Source organism: Rhineura floridana, chromosome 4 (genome assembly GCF_030035675.1).
Source record: "Rhineura floridana isolate rRhiFlo1 chromosome 4, rRhiFlo1.hap2, whole genome shotgun sequence".
NCBI classification, from domain to species: Eukaryota; Metazoa; Chordata; class Lepidosauria; order Squamata; family Rhineuridae; genus Rhineura; species Rhineura floridana.
The window spans coordinates 62,516,900-62,535,917 of record NC_084483.1 but is presented as its reverse complement, the minus strand read 5'-3'; the positions used below and the strand labels follow the sequence as shown (position 1 = coordinate 62,535,917).

The 19,018-nt window shown below is 41.4% G+C and overlaps 1 protein-coding gene across 1 annotated transcript in view; it reads left to right on the top strand.

The window, feature by feature from the left end:
- The first annotated feature begins 850 nt into the window (after positions 1–850).
- The window catches only part of IMPG1 (interphotoreceptor matrix proteoglycan 1), a 111,001-nt gene continuing 92,833 nt past the window's right edge, over positions 851–19,018 (top strand). Inside the window, 1 exon segment of the mRNA XM_061626070.1 lies at positions 851–989. Within this exon segment, the coding sequence (XP_061482054.1) occupies positions 875–989 (115 nt within the window). The 5' untranslated portion in view covers positions 851–874.

The window sequence follows — 19,018 nt, the reverse complement described above, 5'->3', positions numbered from 1 at the left end:
AATACAAAATCAGCCCTTATTTACTTTTGCAAGTAAATTGCTGGTTGCACTCAGCGGATATAGCTCTGAAAATGTGATCTCAGGATTACAAAAGTGAACTCTGGATATGCATATCCTTTGGAGCATATTCCCTCCAAGCAATTAGACACGTGACTTTCCTCTTCTCCCAGGCATTTTAGCATGTGTTTTTAAATTGTTTTAATTTTTTAAATGGTGTTTTAAATTATTTTTAAAAGATGTGTTTTAAATTTGTATATTTGTTTTTAATGTTTTTAATTACTGTAAACCGCCCAGAGAGCTTCGGCTATGGGGCGGTATACAAATACAGTAAATAAATAAATGTGATGTTGCATTTTTTGGTAAAAACAACGACGAATCCTGCAGCACCTTAAAGCCTAACAAATGTTTTATAGTATAAACGTTTGTGAACTACAGTTGACTTCATCAGATACGTGACAGGTTATCCTGAGTTGCAGATATACATTACTGGGTGGGATAACTGTAAAACAGTGTGGTCAAAGAGAAATGAAATTCAGTGGCAAAACAGTTTTTGATGACACAGACATCCTGGCATTGTTAAGCTAAGAACCTTGCAATGTCAGCAAGACATATTGGAGCATTTGTCATGTCATTGATAATTTGAAGTAATAGTCTGTTTCATTATCCTTTTGCAGATGTTGTGGTGATGGACCCACAAGCATCTATGTATAACATTTCATTGACATATGTACTTCTCTGTGCCTTTCCTTTTATAGAAACACGTAATAAAATTAACCATGGTGAAGCCAAACATCTTGTAGATGCTTCAGGATCTGAAAAGTCAGAAAGAATGACCAAGAGGTCTAGAGTATCAATTATTCGAAGGATATTTGATATGGCCAAACATCGAACAAAGAGATCTTCTTTTTCCCCAATTGGAGTGAAGGGTTGCCCTCAAGAGTCAGTGAAGCAAATTTTAGCAAGCCATCAAGCTTATTATAAGCTAAGAGGTGAGATACTATTATTTTCCCTCTGCTACTGATATATCATTCCTTTATTTTTGTTTCAAGTACCCATAAGCTCTTGGCCAATTATTTAATATTTCTTGCAAGAAAGGAATTTGATAGCTGCTCTGCATCTGCAATAGAGATGGGGGAGAAAGTTGATTCAGTCTGCATTTCAAGCTGAATTTATCAAATTTGCACTTTCCAGAACAATATGAACACTGAAACACAGCAATCCTTCAAAATTTGCATTTATCTGAATTTTGCAATGCAGTTCTCCAAACAAGCAGTGTTTACAAAAATGTATATATTATGGGAAATTGTGAACAAAATGAATACATTGGTGAAAGAAGTATTCAAAAATGCTACATATTAGGAGAAATTGTTTGCAAAAATGTGTACAGGAGGGCCCCACTAATACGGCGGGTTAGGGACCAGGCCCCCGCCGTAAAGCGGGGCCCCATAGACTATAATAGGCCGTGCTGTGCGAAAATGATGCAAAAACATCACAAAATGTCGCAAAACCGGCTTTAAAGTGGGGAATTTCCCCTGATTGAAAGCTGCTGCATCAGCGGAATGCTGTAAAGCAGAACGCCGTAAAGTGGGGCCCTCCTGTACATGTATACAAAATTGCATGCAAGAATGTATTTATTAGGAGAAATTTGCACTACCATGAGGATTTTTTTTACAAAAGTTTTCAAATTGCTGCAGAAATGTGGAGAACCAAATTTAAGATTTAAAAAATGAGAAATTGAGAAAACCAAAATTGACAGATAGTTCCATCCCTACTCTTCAGCCAGTGTTATTTCCCTCCCCAATGTAAACTAGTGCAACACTGCCAGGATATTAAATATGACCATGTGGTGCCCTAGTGTTATAAAGCAGCTACAAGGCTTTGGCTGTGGTACAGCCGGGTTTGAAATCCTCCGCAGCCATGACGCTCAATGGATAGCTTAAGGCAAGTCACTGAGTCAACCTAGACAAGTTTACAGGGTTGTTTTGTTGCTAACATGAGATAGTATCATTTATGCTGCTCTCACCTCCTTGGAGGGAGAATGGGATACAAATATGATTACCAGTGTATATAAGCAACCAGTTTACACTGAATCAGACAAATAGTCTACCTGGTCTGATACTGTCAATTCTGGTTATGTTTCATCTCATCATGTTAGGGCAAGGTCCGTAGCTCAGTGGCAGAATGTCTGCTTTGCACGCAGCAGATCCCAGGTTCAATCCCTGACATTGCCAGGTAGGGCTGAGAATGTCCCTGGCCAATGTAGATGATACTGAGCTAGATGGACCAATGGTCTAACTCAGTAATAAGAGAGCTTATGTTCCTTTATGTTCCAAAATAGGAAACTAGGCATAACTAAAATGATGCCCTCCAGATGATTTTGGACTGCAACTCCCATTAGCCTCAACCAGCGTGGTCAGGGATGATGGGAGCTGTAGTCCAATGTCATTGGGAGGGTACCATGTTAGTTATCCCTGATGTAAAAAATGATATGCTTTCTTATCGCTGGATATTGCATGTCTTTAGACAAATACAGGGATGAAACACATGTGCATGTACATCATTTACAACCTGGTTCTATAAATGTTTTCTTAGAATTAAGAATTGCAGAGTTAAATGGCATTTATTCCCATGTAAGTCTGCATAGGATTGTAGCCTAAATCTAAGACATGGTGAGTCACCAGTCAATGTGTGAACATCTTCCAAAAGAAAGTATTGTGTTTAGTTAGCAGTGGTTGAATTGTTTTTATGTATATGCCACAGTTGTTTTAAACTTTTTACATATATGTAAATGTTTTATTTATGTTTTCATTACATTGCAAATCACTTTGGGATGCCTCATGGGAAGTGATTCATAGCTGAAATAAATAATTATAAAAATTAAACTCGGTTCCTGCAGCAACATTTTGGCTGGTAAATTTCCCACACAAACACACACCTGCTCCTGTGATGGTGCAAGGCAGTGTTGCAGAGGCCTACTTGACTCACATGGTAATGGATGGAAAGCTGAAGGATCGAAGGAGGTGATGGTAGCATTTCTGCCATTGTGCGCTCTCTCTCTCTCTCTCTCTCTCTCTGTCACCCACATCTCTCCATCCTCTTCTTGTTCGTTGTGGGCTTCGTGACCAATAAATTATGGGAATGTTGATGTTGACTTCAATGGGATAGATTGCACTGAAATCTCCTGTCCTATCAATGCCAATTTTCCATCATGAAACTGCGTATTGAAGTTAAAGAGACAAGAAAGACTGAAGTATAACATGAGAATGTGTGTGTTCATTAATCTGAAAACTGGGGATGCATTTAATAAATGCCTAGCATGAGCTATCATTCAAATGTGTCTGGTTTAATGCTTCCTAATATGATGTTTCTCTTTTTATTAATATATATAATTATGCTCTGACTAATCTGGCTGCTCACAGGCAAAACGCTGATTTCAAAACACGCAGAAGATGCAACTTGTGTGTTTCCAAGTGCTAGAGCAGTTGAAAATACTATTTTCCTTTGAAGCTTTATTCAACTGGTGTGCACAAATACACCACTCAAAGCATGCTTTTCACATAAAGAAACACATAATGGACTTCCGGGAAGGGTGACTTCGCTTGTGCCTGCTTTTGGGACGGGCTCCCGCCTCAAAAGAAGCTTATTCAGATATAAATCAGTCAGAACATTTTTTTTTTTGACTGATGAAATTTCTCCCGGGCAGGGAGAAACGTAGAGATCAACCTCAAAGCCTGTTTTTGTTGGGAGGACTGGATTTCATTAATTTATGAGATAAGGTCCAGCCAACAATGCCGGACGGACTTCCTAACAAGCTCTATCTGCTTAAGCGATACGTTTATCTTTTCTTTAAAGAGAGAACGGACTAACAGGCAAGCACCCTTCTTTCTATTATTTTTTTTACTTGGTTTAAATTGTTGCAGCAAAAGGAGATTTGTCAGATTGATCGGCTTTGGACAACTTCTGGGTGAGCTATAGCTCTTCTCTGTTATTCACGAAATTAACAGCTTATCTCTGTTTCTGTCGCAAAAAGCTGTCCTGGAAGTGCATTCTAAAGATAATAAACAGAAGAGGGATTTCTATTCCTGATTTCTATTCCGAGGAATATTATATTGTCTGGGACTATTCTCTTTTTGGTCTATTTTATTTTGACGAATCTGCTTCTTCACGACGCCACTAACTGTTTTGATACTGGGAACTAAATTTGTTTTGCATTCTTGAACATAGAGAGATAAGGCAGGTTGCTCTGTTTATACTGTGATGTCATCAAGCCTGGAATATTAACCCAATTGTTGCTGAAATAAGAAGTGGTTCTTCTTTATTTTTGTTTTGCTTTGTTTTCGTGGTTTTAAAAATGGCAATCAAGAAAGTGGCTGAGAATCTGGAAGTAATTATGTTTCAGAAAATAATGGATGAGATTGAGATAACGAAACAAACCCTGCGACAGGGTAGTAAGGAGCTGAAAATTGAACTGAGCAAAATGACGCAGGAGTGTAAAGAAATAGGGGATCCTGTGAGAGAGGAGAATGAGATCAGAGATGAGAAAAGAAAAAATAAAGGGAAGATACAAGCCCTGGAGATTGGAACAAATGTGGAATTGGAAAAAGATCTGGAGTTTATGGATTTTAGAAATAAAATCTACTGTTTGGAATTTAACGTTATCTCTGAAGAAATTAATGAAGATATTAGAGATAAAGTTATCAATGGCTTGGATAATCTTCTGGACTGGAATGATGTGATGGAGCTTGATATAGAGAAAATCTATGGAATTAACTGCAGCCATGTGACAATGGAAAAACTCTTAAGAGATGAGCCAGTGCATTTTGTAAAAAAGAAGAACACAGATATGACTTTACAACAGTATTTCAGCAACTTATTCAGAATGGATGGCAAGAAAATATTTGGGATAGAGGAAATTCCCATCAGACTCTTATTATATGACTATGGCTACAACAGCAAGATTATTATGGAATACTGATAATGGAAGATTGGACACTGAAATTACTGGACTTACAGGACTATTGAAGATGGAAGATGGAACTAATAGGGATAATGGAATAATGGCTATTGAAATTATTGGACCTAACAGATTCTGATGAGATGGATTAATCGAAATGTTTATTTGGACTATGGTTATGACAATAAGATTATTATAATTATTAACGAGATGGATTAATTGACATGTTTATTTGGAGAAAAATTGATAGATATATTTCTTAAAGAACTGAAACCTCTCTTTGACTTTTTGTGGAAAGAATAAAGTAATGTTTATGAGATTTGATGATTAATTAAGATAACTACTGGAGGAAAGTGATTTTATAATATGATTTAAGAGACAGGATTGTTATATATTGTAGACCTATAACTGATTTGATATGTGACAAATGGGAAGTCAACATTTTATTTTTTTTGTTTAATCATTTTTGTTTTGTTTTGTTTTTTGTCTTTGAATGTTTTATGATTTTGTTTTCTATGTTTTATGAAAATTTGAATAAAAATTATTGTAAAAAAAAAAAAAGAAACACATGATGATGGCCATTAGCTTAGATTGGCTTAAAAGAGGATTAGGCAGTTCATGGAGGACAACGCTATCAGTGGCTACTAGTCATAATGGCTATATGTGATCTCTAAGTTCAGAGGTGAAGGGTACTGTCTTCATGGTCTGATTGTGGGGTTCCCAGAGGCATTCTGGATTGCCACCTCAGAAAACAGGATATTGGACTAGATGGGCCCTTGGTGTTCTGATCCAGTAGGGCTCTTACATTTTTATTTTCTCATATTGAAGTTTAATCCTAGAAATAGTGTGTTGAACCCACAGCATTCCAGCTGCAGCTTGCCCTCCAAGCACCAGCTGTTGTCATAGTATAAAAAGTCAAGAAAATGGCAAAAATGGAGCAAATTAATCACATGGTGTTAGATGGATTGTAAGATTCAGATTGCAGCTTTGGGAATCACATATTGAAAGTTCTCGTATGTAAGAAAACACTGAATAAATGGTGAACAATCATGTCCAAAGCAAGGTTAACCTTCCTCTTGGAATGTTTTATATTGGGAAGGATTTTTTTAATATAGGGAAGTATGTAGTGTCTGCGATCTAAATGGTACAGTCCTAGAACAGCCCAGCTTGAGATTTATGCCCAAATTAATTTCTTGATCATGTTTTAGCTCTCATAAAGTTACACAGTGTAGAAATGGGTCCTTTCATGCCATCCTGCACTGCATAGGACTATTCAGCATATCCAACCTATAGAGCTCTGGAAGTTTCTGTTGTACCAAACAGAAAGGAAGGTGCTGGAATAAGATTTTGCAAGGTTTAGGGATGCTCATAGTGATACAGCCAGTTTAAATTAATAGGATCCGAATAGTGTACATCTGCAGTTCTGGACAAATTTCATAGAGTTTAGTGAAGCTATCTGAGTTTGTCTGCTAAAGATGATAAATGTAGAACCTCTTTCCGAGCATCATCAAATACAGAAAAAATGTCATGCAGTTCCCCATATTTCTGAATCTTTCACATTTGTTTCATGAGTGAGAGTTAAGGTGTTCTGCAAGAATGTTTGCAGAATGTATATAATAAATCTCTTGAATAATGCACTGGCCTCAGTGTTGTCACACATGAGTTTTGCAACTGGGTTAAAAATTATTCATGCATATCAAGAAATTGCAGTGTTTACAGGTAATCTGCAAACAAATAAATTCTCTGCCATCTATAGAACGTAATAAATCCATTCAAGAACCATAATTTTTTTTAATGGGTGATTTACATTTCTCCAAATTGGCGCCTATAGGATCTTTGCCCGCAAGCCTAAATGTCACACTGGGGACTAATTTCTCTAGGATCACAGCATGCATTAGGTTTACCCTAATATTTTCCTTTCCAGTGAGAGATCTTTCCCTGCACAGCAATTATGCGGGGGTGGGGGTGGGGTGGGGGCAAGCCTCCCATTGGTAGCAAAGGGAGTTATTTTCCTAAACCTAAATATAGCGTCAGAGGTGGTTGTGGTGATTACAGTGTTTGGGGAGAGTTAAGCTTCCCCTCTGTGTACTCTGTGGGGCACTGAAAGAGGGGTAGTAAAGGGCAAGGAGTGAGCTGGGCTGAGAGGGAATGCTTATGGGCCACATGGAACGGCCTTGAGGGCTGGGTGTGGACTGAAGATTGGTGGTTCCCTATCTCTGACTTGCAGGATATGGCACATGTTCTGAACATTAATTAATATTCATGAGCAATTTTTCAAATAGTGATTGGGGAGAGGCTAAATTCAACTGCCAGAGAAGAGATGTGTGAATGCATCAGAGACTGGGCGTGTATGATGTGCTGACACATTCTCTGTATATACATTTCGGTAGCCTCATAGGTAATCCTTTGGTGACGTGTTTTGGGTTTTTTTTTTTTTTTTTAAAAATTGAAATGCCCTTACAAAAAAAGTGCCCTCGGCAGCTTCCTAGGATTAACTGACAGGAAGGTGTGTGTGTATGTGGGAATTGTGCAGTAACTTGACCTTTTTTCTTCCACAGAATATTGTAGAGGTGGGAGCCATGGCAGACATAAGAACATAAGAAGAGCCTGCTGGATCAGGCCAGTGGCCCATCTAGTCCAGCATCCTGTTCTCACAGTGGCCAACCAGGTGCCTGGGGGAAGCCCGCAAGCAGGACCCAAGTGCAAGAACACTCTCCCCTCCTGAGGCTTCCAGCAACTGGTTTTCAGAAGCATGCTGCCTCTGACTAGGGTGGCACAGCACAGCCATCATGGCTAGTAGCCATTGATAGCCCTGTCCTCCATGAATTTGTCTAATCTTCTTTTAAAGCTATCCAAGCTGGTGGCCATTACTGCATCTTGTGGGAGCAAATTCCATAGTTTAACTATGCACTGAGTAAAGAAGTACTTCCTTTTGTCTGTCCTGAATCTCCCAACATTCAGCTTCTTTGAATGTCCACGAGTTCTAGTATTATGAGAGAGGGAGAAGAACTTTTCTCTATCCACTTTCTCAATGCCATGCATAATTTTATACACTTCTATCATGTCTCCTCTGACCCGCCTTTTATCTAAACTAAAAAGCCACAAGTGCTGCAACCTTTCCTCATAAGGGAGTCACTCCATCCCCTTGATCATTCTGGTTGCCCTCTTCTGAACCTTTTCCAACTCTATAATATCCTTTTTGAGATGAGGCAACCAGAACTGTACACAGTATTCCAAATGTGGCTGGATCATAGATTTATGGTTGGATCCTTGCCCCTCTTGGCTGATAAAAGCTAGCAGGATTGGGACAGCCAGCTGGGCCAGGGAAGTGATTAATGCCTCATTGCGTGAGGGAGTGGTCCCTAGCTGCCTGAAAGAGGCGGTAGTAAGACCACTTCTGAAGAAATCGTCTCTGGACCCAGAAAATTTTAATAACTATAGGCCGGTAGCAAATGTTCCATTCCTGGGTTAGGTCCTGGAACGAGTGGTTGCCGACCAGCTCCAGACACTCTTGGATGAGACCGATTATCTGGATCCATTTCAGTCGGGTTTCAGGCCCGGTTTTGGCATGGAGACAGCCTTGGTCGCCCTGTATGATGACCTTTGTCGGGAGAAAGACAGGGGGAGTGTGACTCTGCTGATTCTCCTTGATCTCTCAGCGGCTTTTGATACCATCGACCATGGTATCCTTCTGGGGAGACTCGCTGATTTGGGAGTTGGCGGCACTGCTTGGCAGTGGTTCCGCTCCTACTTGGCGGGCCGTCTCCAGAGGGTAGTGCTGAGGGAGCATTGCTCGACATCCTGGGCCGTCCAGTATGGAGTTCCGCAGGGGTCAGTTCTGTCCCCCATGCTTTTTAATATCTACATGAAGCCGCTGGGTGCGGTCATCAGAAGTTTTGGAGTGCGTTGCCATCAGTATGCTGATGACACGCAGCTCTACTTCTCCTTTTCATCTTTTTCAGGTGAGGCTGTCATGTGCTGAACCAATGCCTGGCTGCGACGATGGACTGGATGAGAGCTAACAAACTGAGGCTCAATCCAGACAAGACTGAGATGCTGTTAGTGGGTGGTTCTCCTGACCGGATGGCGGATGTTCGACCTGTTCTGGATGGGGTTGCACTCCCCCTGAAGGAGCAGGTTCGTAGCTTGGGAGTTCTTTTAGAACCATCCTTGTCACTCGAGGCACAGGTAGCCTCGGTGGCACGGAGTGCTTTTTACCAACTTTGGATGGTGGCCCAGCTACATCCCTATCTGGACAGAGAGAACCTCGCTTCAGTTGTTCATGCTCTGGTAACCTCTAAATTAGATTACTGCAATGCGCTGTACGTGGGGCTGCCTTTGAAGACGGTTTGGAAAATGCAGCTCGTGCAAAATGCAGCGGCCAGATTGATAACAGGGACCCGGCGGTCCGAACATTTAACACCGATTCTGGCCCGCTTGCATTGGCTGCCTATATGTTTCCGGGCCTGGGTCAAAGTGCTGGTGTTAACCTATAAAGCCTTATACAGCTCGGGACCACAATACCTGATGGAATGCCTCTCCCGATATGAACCTACGCGTACACTACGCTCAACATCGAAGACCCTCTTCCGGGTGCCTACTCATAGGGAAGCTCGGAGGGTATCAACAAGAAAAAGGGCCTTTTCAGTGGTGGCCCCCGAATTATGGAACAATCTTCCTGATGAGGTACGCCTGGCGCCAACATTATTATCTTTTCGGCGCCAGGTTAAAACTCTCCTCTTCTCCCAGGCATTTTAGTATGTGTTAAAATTGTTTCTTAACTTTTTTAAGAATTTAAAAATTTTAAAGATGTTTTAAATTGTCTAAATATGTGGTTTATTGTATTTGATGTATGACTGTTGTGAACCGCCCAGAGAGCTTCGGCTATGGGGCGGTATATAAATTTAATAAAATAATAAATAAATAAAATAAATAAATTATACAACTGCATTATGATATCGGCTGTTTTATTTTCAATACCTTTCCTAATTATTGCTAGCATGGAATTTGACTTTTTCACAGCTGCCGCACCCTGGGTCGACATTTTCATCGTGCTGTCCACTACAACCCCGAGTTCTCTCTCCTGGTCGGTCACCACCAGTTCAGACCCCATGAGCTTATATGTGAAATTAACATTTTTGCTCCAATATGTATAATTTTACACTTGTTTATGTTGAATTGCATTTGCCATTTTTCCGCCCATTCATTCAGTTTGGAGAGGTCTTTTTGGAGCTCTTCGCAATCCCTTTTTGTTTTAACAACTGTGAACAATTTAGTATCGTCAGCAGACTTGAACACTTCGCTGCTCACTCCTAATTCTAGGTCATTAATGAACAAGTTGAAAAGTACAGGTCCCAATACCGATCCTTGAGGGACTCCACTTTCTACAGCCCTCCATTGGGAGAACTGTCCATTTATTCCTACTCTCTGCTTTCTGCTTCTTAACCAATTCCTTAGCCACAAGAGGACCTCTCCTCTTATTCCATGACTGCTAAGCTTCCTCAGAAGTCTTTGGTGAGCTACCTTGTCAAACGCTTTTTGAAAGTCTAAGTACACTATGTCCACTGGATCACCTCTATCGATATGCTTGTTGACACTCTCAAAGAATTCTAATAGGTTACTGAGACAGGACTTTCCCTTGCAGAAGCCATGCTGGCTCTGCTTCAGCAAGGCTTGTTCTTCTATGTGCTTAGTTAATCTAGTTTTAATAATACTTTCTACCAGTTTTCCAGGGACAGAAGTTAAGCTAACTGGCCTGTAATTTCCGGAATCCCCCCTGGATCCCTTTTTGAATATTGGCGTTACATTTGCCACTTTCCAGTCCTCACGCACGGAGGAGGACCTGAGGGACAAGTTACATATTTTAGTTAGCAGATCAGCAATTTCACATTTGAGTTCTTTGAAAACTCTCAGGTGGATGCCATCTGGGCCTGGTGATTTGTCAGTTTTTATATTGTCTATTAAACCTAGAACTTCCTCTCTCATTACCACTATTTGTCTCAGTTCCTCAGAATCCCTTCCTGCAAATGTTAGTTCAGGTTCAGGGATCTGCCCTATATCTTCCCCTGTGAAGACAGATGCAAAGAATTCATTTAGCTTCTCTGCAATCTCCTTATCGTTCTTTAGTACACCTTTAACTCCCTTATCATCCAAGGATCCGATCGCCTCCCTAGATGGTCTCCTGCTTTGAATGTATTTATAGATTTTTTTGTTGTTGGTTTTTATGTTCTTAGCAATGTGCTCCTCAAATTCTTTTTTAGCATCCCTTATAGTCTTCTGGCATTTATTTTGCCAGTTTGTGTTCTTTTTTATTTTCTTCATTCGGACAAGATTTCCATTTTCTGAAGGAAGACTTTTTGCCTCTAAGAGCTTCCTTGACTTTGCTCGTTAACCATGCTGGCATCTTCTTGGCCCTGGCGGTACCTTTTCTGATCTGCGGTATGCACTCCAGTTGAGCTTCTAATATAGTGTTTTTAAACAACTTCCAAGCATTTTCAAGTGATGTGACCCTCTGGACTTTGTTTTTCAGCTTTCTTTTTACCAATCCCCTCATTTTTGTGAAGTTTCCTCTTTTGAAGTCAAATGTGATCATATTGGATTTTCTTGGCAATTGGCCATTTACATGTATGTTTAATTTAATAGCACTATGGTCACTGCTCCCAATCGGTTTGACAACACTTACATCTCGCACCAGGTCCCTGTCCCCACTGAGGATTAAGTCCAGGGTTGCCGTCTCTCTGGTCGGTTCCATGACCAACTGGTCTAGGGAATAGTCATTTAGAATATCTAGAAATTTTGCTTCTTGTTGTGACTGGAACACATATGTGGCCAGTGTATGTCCCAGTAGTTGAAGTCACCCTTTACTATTACATTTCCTAGTTTGGATGCTTCCTCAATTTCATATCTCATCTCCAGGTCTCCCTGAGCATTTTGATCAGGGGGACGATAGATTGTTCCCAGTATTAAATCCCTCCTGGGGCATGGTATCACCACCCACAATTCTGTGGAGGAGTCCTTTTGGGGTTTCGAGCTTACTGGATTATGTGCCTTCTTTCACGTATAGAGCGACACTGCCACCAATATGTCCTTCCCTGTCCTTCCGATATAGTTTATATCCAGGGATAACCGTATCCCACTGGTTTTCTCCATTCCACCAGGTCTCCGTTATGCTCACTATATCAATGCTCTCCTCTAAGACCAAGCACTCCAGTTCTCCCATCTTGGTTCAGAGGCTTCTAGCATTAGCGTACAGGCACTTGTAAGCAGTGTCTCTCTTCAAGTGTCTTTGGCACTTTTGGTTTGGCCTGTGGTAGTTTTGCCCTTCTGAATTGATATCCTGTGCCCCTGCTCTCACAATGCCTACTTCTAGGCCTACCCCTTTTAAAATTTCATCATTTCTTTGGTCTTTATCCCATGGGGGAGGTTTATTCCAAACCGGATCTTCCTCAGCTCCTGTCGGGTTTCCCTCCTCAGTCAGTTTAAAAGCTGCTCTGCCACCTTTTTAATTTTAAGTGCCAGCAGTCTGGTTCCATTCTGGTTCAAGTGGAGCCCGTCCCTTTTGTACAGGCCTGGCTTGTCCCAAAATGTTCCCCAGTTCCTAACAAATCCAAACCCCTCCTCCCAACACCATCGTCTCACCCGCGCATTGAGACTACAAAGCTGTGCCTGTCTGGCTGGTCCTGCGCGTGGAACCGGTAGCATTTCAGAGAAAGCCACCTTGGAGGTCCTGGCTTTCAGCATCCTACCTAGCAGCCTAAATTTTGCTTCCAGAACCTCACGGCTGCATTTCCCCATGTCATTGGTGCCAACATGCACCACGACCACTGACTCCTCCCCAGCACTGTCTACCAAACTATCTAAACGACGGCCACTCACTCTCAGCCTAACCTACCTCATATGGCTGTTGCTCCATTGCATTATTTAGGACTTACTTCTGAACAGACCTGTTTAGGACTGCAGCCAAAGTCCTTGTATTATAGACATAAATTTTTACATCCTTTAACCAGAATGATGCATCTTTGCACTATAAAGCCCCATGGTCCCCCCTCCAAAAAAGTAGTACAGCTTCAAAGCTACAACAGAATCTTACTGGTCTGATTACTGCAATTTGATTTACCTGGGAGTAAGCCCCATTAAATATGAAGACTTACTTCTGAGTAGATATGTATACATTGTACTATAAGTTAACTATATAGTAAATTTTTAATGAGGACCCAGGTGTGCATTCATGGGGGGACACTCTGGGACTCCATTCGTTACTTTTTTTAGCAAGCAGACCCCTCCCAGGGTCCCTCTGTCTCTATGGCCAGAGACAATCAGCTCAATCAATCTTCCCTTACTGCTGCTGACAAAAGGGGGGGGGAAGAGATGTGCTGGACCTTAAATAAGCCCAGCTGGCCCCTTCCCTTGATATACTCACTTGTGTGCTGTGCTGGTCAGCTCTCTGTGTGGCAGGAACTGACTGTATTGGCAGAAAGGAAGGAAGGAGGGAGAGAGGGAGGGAGGGAGACGGAAACGGAAACTGCTGCATGCACATGCAGTGCAGTGTCAGTCTCTGCCAACCAAGTGAAATAGTTTACAGCTGCAGTAACATAATTAGCAGTGCTTGGAAAAGTTACTTGTTTGAACTACAACTCCCATCAGCCCAATCCAGTGGCCATGCTGGCTGGGGCTGATGGGAGTTGTAGTTCAAAAAGTAACTTTTCCAAGCTCTGATAAATAGCAGGTAATGGCCAGCAACCAGGCCATACATCTGTCAGGCTTGGGTTGAGGCTAAGAGGCCCACAACTAGAGTCAGTGAAAATACCAGGTGGGAAAAACCGAGAATGTGAAAAACAGATGAGTCCTGGGGGGAGTCCAAAGTCAAGGTACTGGAGATCCAATGAGACAGGGCAGGGTCAAAGACATGTGATCACAAACCAGCTGGCTAGAAGGGGTCATGAAAGGTCAATGATGTTTCCAGCAAGAGCCCAAAGCCTTTTAAGCTCCCTTCCCCGGTTCAGGTGTCCGACTCCTGGGAGCTTGTAGCCTTAAACAGCCAGAGCGTCTGTGTTGCTCTGCTACTTGCAGGCATCTTCGCTCTGCAGGGAGCGGAGGGGCTCCTGTTCGCTCCAAGTCTGATTGAGGGGCTCCAGCTGTGTCCTGATCATCTTCCAGTGATGGAAGGTCTGGAGCAGCATCTTGGGTGAGTCTGCTTGTTCCTTCTCTTGGGTCTGCTGTGCCAATCCACTGCTCCTCATCCTCCTCTGAGGACTCATCCGAGGGCAGCATGACATGCAGTTGGTGATGCACAGCTATTAATTAATTTTTAAGGGAATAAATAATTCTTCTCTTGGCTCTTTGTGACCCCCCCTCCGGGATGACTTTGCAATTCCCGTGAGGGTCCTGCCCCCCCAGGTCGGGAATCAATGGTCTAACCAAGCAACCTACGCTGATCATTGAATTATCTGCTTTCTCTTAGAAGATGCTTACCCACATATAACATATAGAACAGCTGCAAGATTTATAATTTATTATAGTGTTAAGGCTGCTGGCAAAAGTTTATTTTGTTAGGCAGATTACTGGTTAATATCCCAGTTTGATCAGCTGATGGCTCATCAGTAGGTTAGAAGATGGTAACATGATCACTCTTCAGTGTCTTGGAGACAACTTAAAGTTTGGAGAAGATGATACCCACCAGATGAGCAGAAATGTCACTCTGTAATTTGCAAGAGAGGGGGAGAGAGAGAGAGAGCACTGTGGGTTGACAGGAGGCTGAAAGCACCTGAGGACGGCTTGACCTTTTTGTTGGGATCTGATGCGAGATAAAGATTGTGCTGCCTTATTGGAGTGCTTGCTCCTTCTTCCTACTTATGCTCTACTTATGTAAATAAAACATGTTACAACAACATAAATGTGATTTATACGCCATCTCCAAATCTTTCCACAGCCTTTAAGAGATGTAGCATTTCTTTCCATGGAAAACATGCACCACAATATCTGGTCTGTATTATGAAAACTGGTATGGGACAGGTTTTCTAAGTGTATGCATCGTAGTCATAGCTTCTTAGTTCACCTGTAACACACTTCTTGGGCTTCCCAAATAAGTGTAATATAGCATAATAACAAGACCCTCCGTGGCGCAGAGTGGTAAGCGGCGGTAATGCAGCCAAAAGCTCTGCTCACGGCCGGAGTTCGATTCCAACAGAAGGAGGAAGTCAAATCTCCAGTAAAAGGGGTCGAGGTCCACTCAGCCTTCCATCCATCCGTGGTCGGTAAAATGAGTACCCGGCATATGCTGGGGGGTAAAGAAAGGCCGGGGAAGGAACTGGCAATCCCACCCCATATATATGGTCTGCAAAGTAAACGTCGCAAGATGTCACCCTAAGAGTCGGAAACGACTCGCACTATAAGTACGGGGACACCTTTACCTTTTTAACATAATAACATATGACATAATAATACATCGTGGCTAAGGAACAGAGCATGAGACTATCCACATGAATGTCTGGTTGGTGCTCACCTGTGACAGTTTTCTCAGTGGTGGTTCTCTGTTTATGGAATGCCCTCCCTAGTGAGGTGTGTCTGTCTCCTTTGTTGTTAACATTCAGGAAGTTGTTTTGAAGTTTAAAAACATTCCTGTTCACCCAGATGTTTCATGGCTTAAAGAGGCTGTTCCTGGCAACCTTGAAATTATCAACAGTATATTACTGTTTATAAATATTACTGTTTTTAATGCTTTTTAATGCTTTAAATGTGTTTGTTTTATTTTAATTGTTTTGTTTTACTGAGGGGTTATTTGCCACCTTGGACTCCTTTGGGTGGAAGGACAGGACAGAAATGTAATTAATAATAATTTATTTCATTTATAAATTGATTCCCATGAGGCATCTCAAAGTTATTTACAATATAATAAAAATATATACAAAATCTTTGCATATATAAAAACAATTATTAATATCAAAACAGTTTAAAATAACACATACATAAAATCAATTTAAATCCAATGCAGATACCAACTTTGGTAATAACAATAACAACAATAATAGCCTATTGATGTGGTGTTAGAGGAGAGGTTTGCACATACTATAGACTGCAAAAAAGACAAATAATTGGGTGTTAGAACAAATTAAACCAGAACTATCACTAGAAGCTAAAATGATGAAACTGAGGTTATCATACTTGGGACACATACTGAGAAGACATGATTTACTAGAAAAGACAGTAATGCTGGGAAAAACAGAAAGGAGTAGACAAAGAAGAAGGCCAAACAAGAGATGGATTGATTCCATAAAGGAAGCCACAGACGTGAACTTAAAAGATCTGAACAGGGTAGTTTATAACAGATGCTATTGGAGGTCGCTGATTCATAGGGTCGCCATAAGTCAAAATCGACTTGAAGGCATATAACAACAACAAAAACAAGTCTGTCTCCTATTCTGTAATAATAGTCTACTATAAATTGCTGGGCTTATTTGCCTAAATTAGCTATTATGCTATTTTCCTTAACTGCCCAACATTAAGACAGAAATTGCAGTTGTGTGAGCTTCTTTCTGACACCAATCTGCACATTTGAGTTGTTTATTAAATTGTGATGCCAACCTGGGTCACTATACAGAAAGGCAACACTTGTGACCAATGGACCCTAATGCTGATTATATTAGATACACAATAATACTTCTATGTGTGCTGATTTACCACCATAGGATTAAAGAAGAACAGTTGTTCTTTCCCAATTATGAAGTGCTAGAATTTCTGCCTTTATAAGGTTTATGATAAAAAATATTGAATCTTCTTTGGACCTTTCTTTTCTTTATTGTTGCATTTATTTTCTCTAAATATAATCTATGTCTATATATTTCTTCACATGGATTTATGTGTCGATTAGCAAAGTTAAATTGTATAGCAATTCTTGAACTCTGTTTTTTAGGATTATCTTTAGGGGGTAGGGTTTTTATGTCACGAGTTTTATGTCATGCTCTATCTACACAGTATAATCTGACACTTTGCTGTTCTGCTAATAAATAAGCATCTGTTCAGTTCTCCACATGGTTATACTCTTTTTTGCTATAAAACAAATTGCTTTCATTATGGTTGCTTTTTTATACTCTTGTTAATCCATGAACACATACATGAGTTGGACATCTTCATTTTTCTTTACTTCTGGAATTTTCCTGCCTTTTATAGTTTTGTTTTCAGGATGTATGCTATTCTAATTCCCAGTCTATTTTAGAAATGGTCTTTTTTTCCATCAGTTTTACTTCCCCCCTCCACACACACACATATGTCATATTGTTTGGACCATTGCCTATCTTATACCATTTTGCTGTATGCAAGCCTCCTTTCTCTCTCAAAGTCTGTAAAGGTTGTGACCAGTTAGATGCAATTTTTCAAACCAACTGTCACTTTCCACTCTTTCCAACTATCTGTTACCCATTTTGTTTGCTTTACCCACACCTTCCAGGTACATTGATGCTGAGAATAATGCCTGATTCACTTACATTCCACTCAGTCTTTTGCTTCACCCTTGGTCTGTTTTTTATTGAGGTCTTAAAACACAGAGCTTAAAAAACAAACAACCCACAATTGCTGCAAACCTCCAATGCCACCCATTCACCCTTTTGTCATGTACCACTCCTGCTCTGTCTCTCTCTCTTTGCTTAGTTTGTCACTCAGCTAGTGTGTGTGTGTGTGTGTGTGTGTGTGTGTGTAGTTATTCATAGATTTCTAACATGTCTATGCTAGTCTTCAATATAAATAATATTCTGCTTCCTGACTCCTAACAGAGCAGAGCAGAGGGAGCTATCTCAGTTGGTCTACAGGTGAGGACATATAAGCAAGCCAGCTTTCAGAGAGCAAGCAAACAGGGAGAGCAAACAGGAGTTTGACAAAGGAGTTCAACAGGGGAGGTCAAGGGGGAGGTCCCTCAAAAAACCAAACCAAACAAATTAGTAATTCTCCTTGTACAGCGCACCGCATACCAGTGGGACTCTCAAGTTTGCCCTGAAGTAGGACAGGATAAAGCACAGGCCTCTCCAAAACAAGTAGTCAGAAAGAAACAAAAGGTAGAAGACAGAATGAATGGGAAGGATACTTCAGTGGTTGTGACCTGCAAGGTGTGTATCATGTTTGTTTTCTTGCCTGAGAACAACATGGCGTACATGTGCAACAAGTGCAAGCTTGTGGCACTGTTGGAAGAAAAAGTGAGAGGCCTGGAATGGCGGATGGTCACACTGAGGACTATAAGAGAAGATGAAGAGTTCTTAGACAGAACGCTGGAACAACAGCAGCAAAGAGAAGTGGAGGTGGAAGAGCAACAGCATGTGGTAGCAGAAGAGGAGACTGCTTTGGAGAGGAACAATGAAGTGGAGGAAACTCCATGGGAAAGGGTGACAGGAGCAGAGGAGCTAGAAGACACCCTTCACCAGTGGAACTATGGAACCGCTTTCAACCACTCGGGGATGAGACTGGAGGACAGCCTGTGGTGGAAGAATTACAGGAGACGCCGTGCGACAACGAGCAAGAGGCTGAAACGCAACCAAGCAGGGACAATGAAACCACGCCCCATAACAAGAAGAGAAGAGTACTAGTAGTGGGAGACTCCCTACTCCCTACTGCGTGGGATCGAAACCGAAGTATGCTGAGAAGATCCGTGGACTCGCCAGGTATGCTGTCTACCAGGAGGACGGATTAGAAATGTGACAGAAGGGTTGCCATCGCTCATCAAGCCCACCGACAGATATCCATTTCTCCTCATCCATGTGGGAAATGGTGGCACAGCTGCTCAATGAGGAAGGCAAAATGATAACAGATGACAAAGAAAAGGCAGAAGTGCTCAATTCCTACTTTGGAAGTAGAAGGGGCAGGATTGGAGCTTGAGCTTGAAAGACAAATGATCAAGGAATCAGAGCTTGGAAAAGTTACTTTTTTAAACTACAACTCCCATCAGCCCCAGCCAGCATGGCCACTGGATTGGGCTGATGGGAGTTGTAGTTCAAAAAAGTAACTTTTCCAAACTCTGCAAGGAATACCTAATCACTTTGAATGAGTTCAAATTGGCAGGGCCCAATAATCTGCATCCTAGAG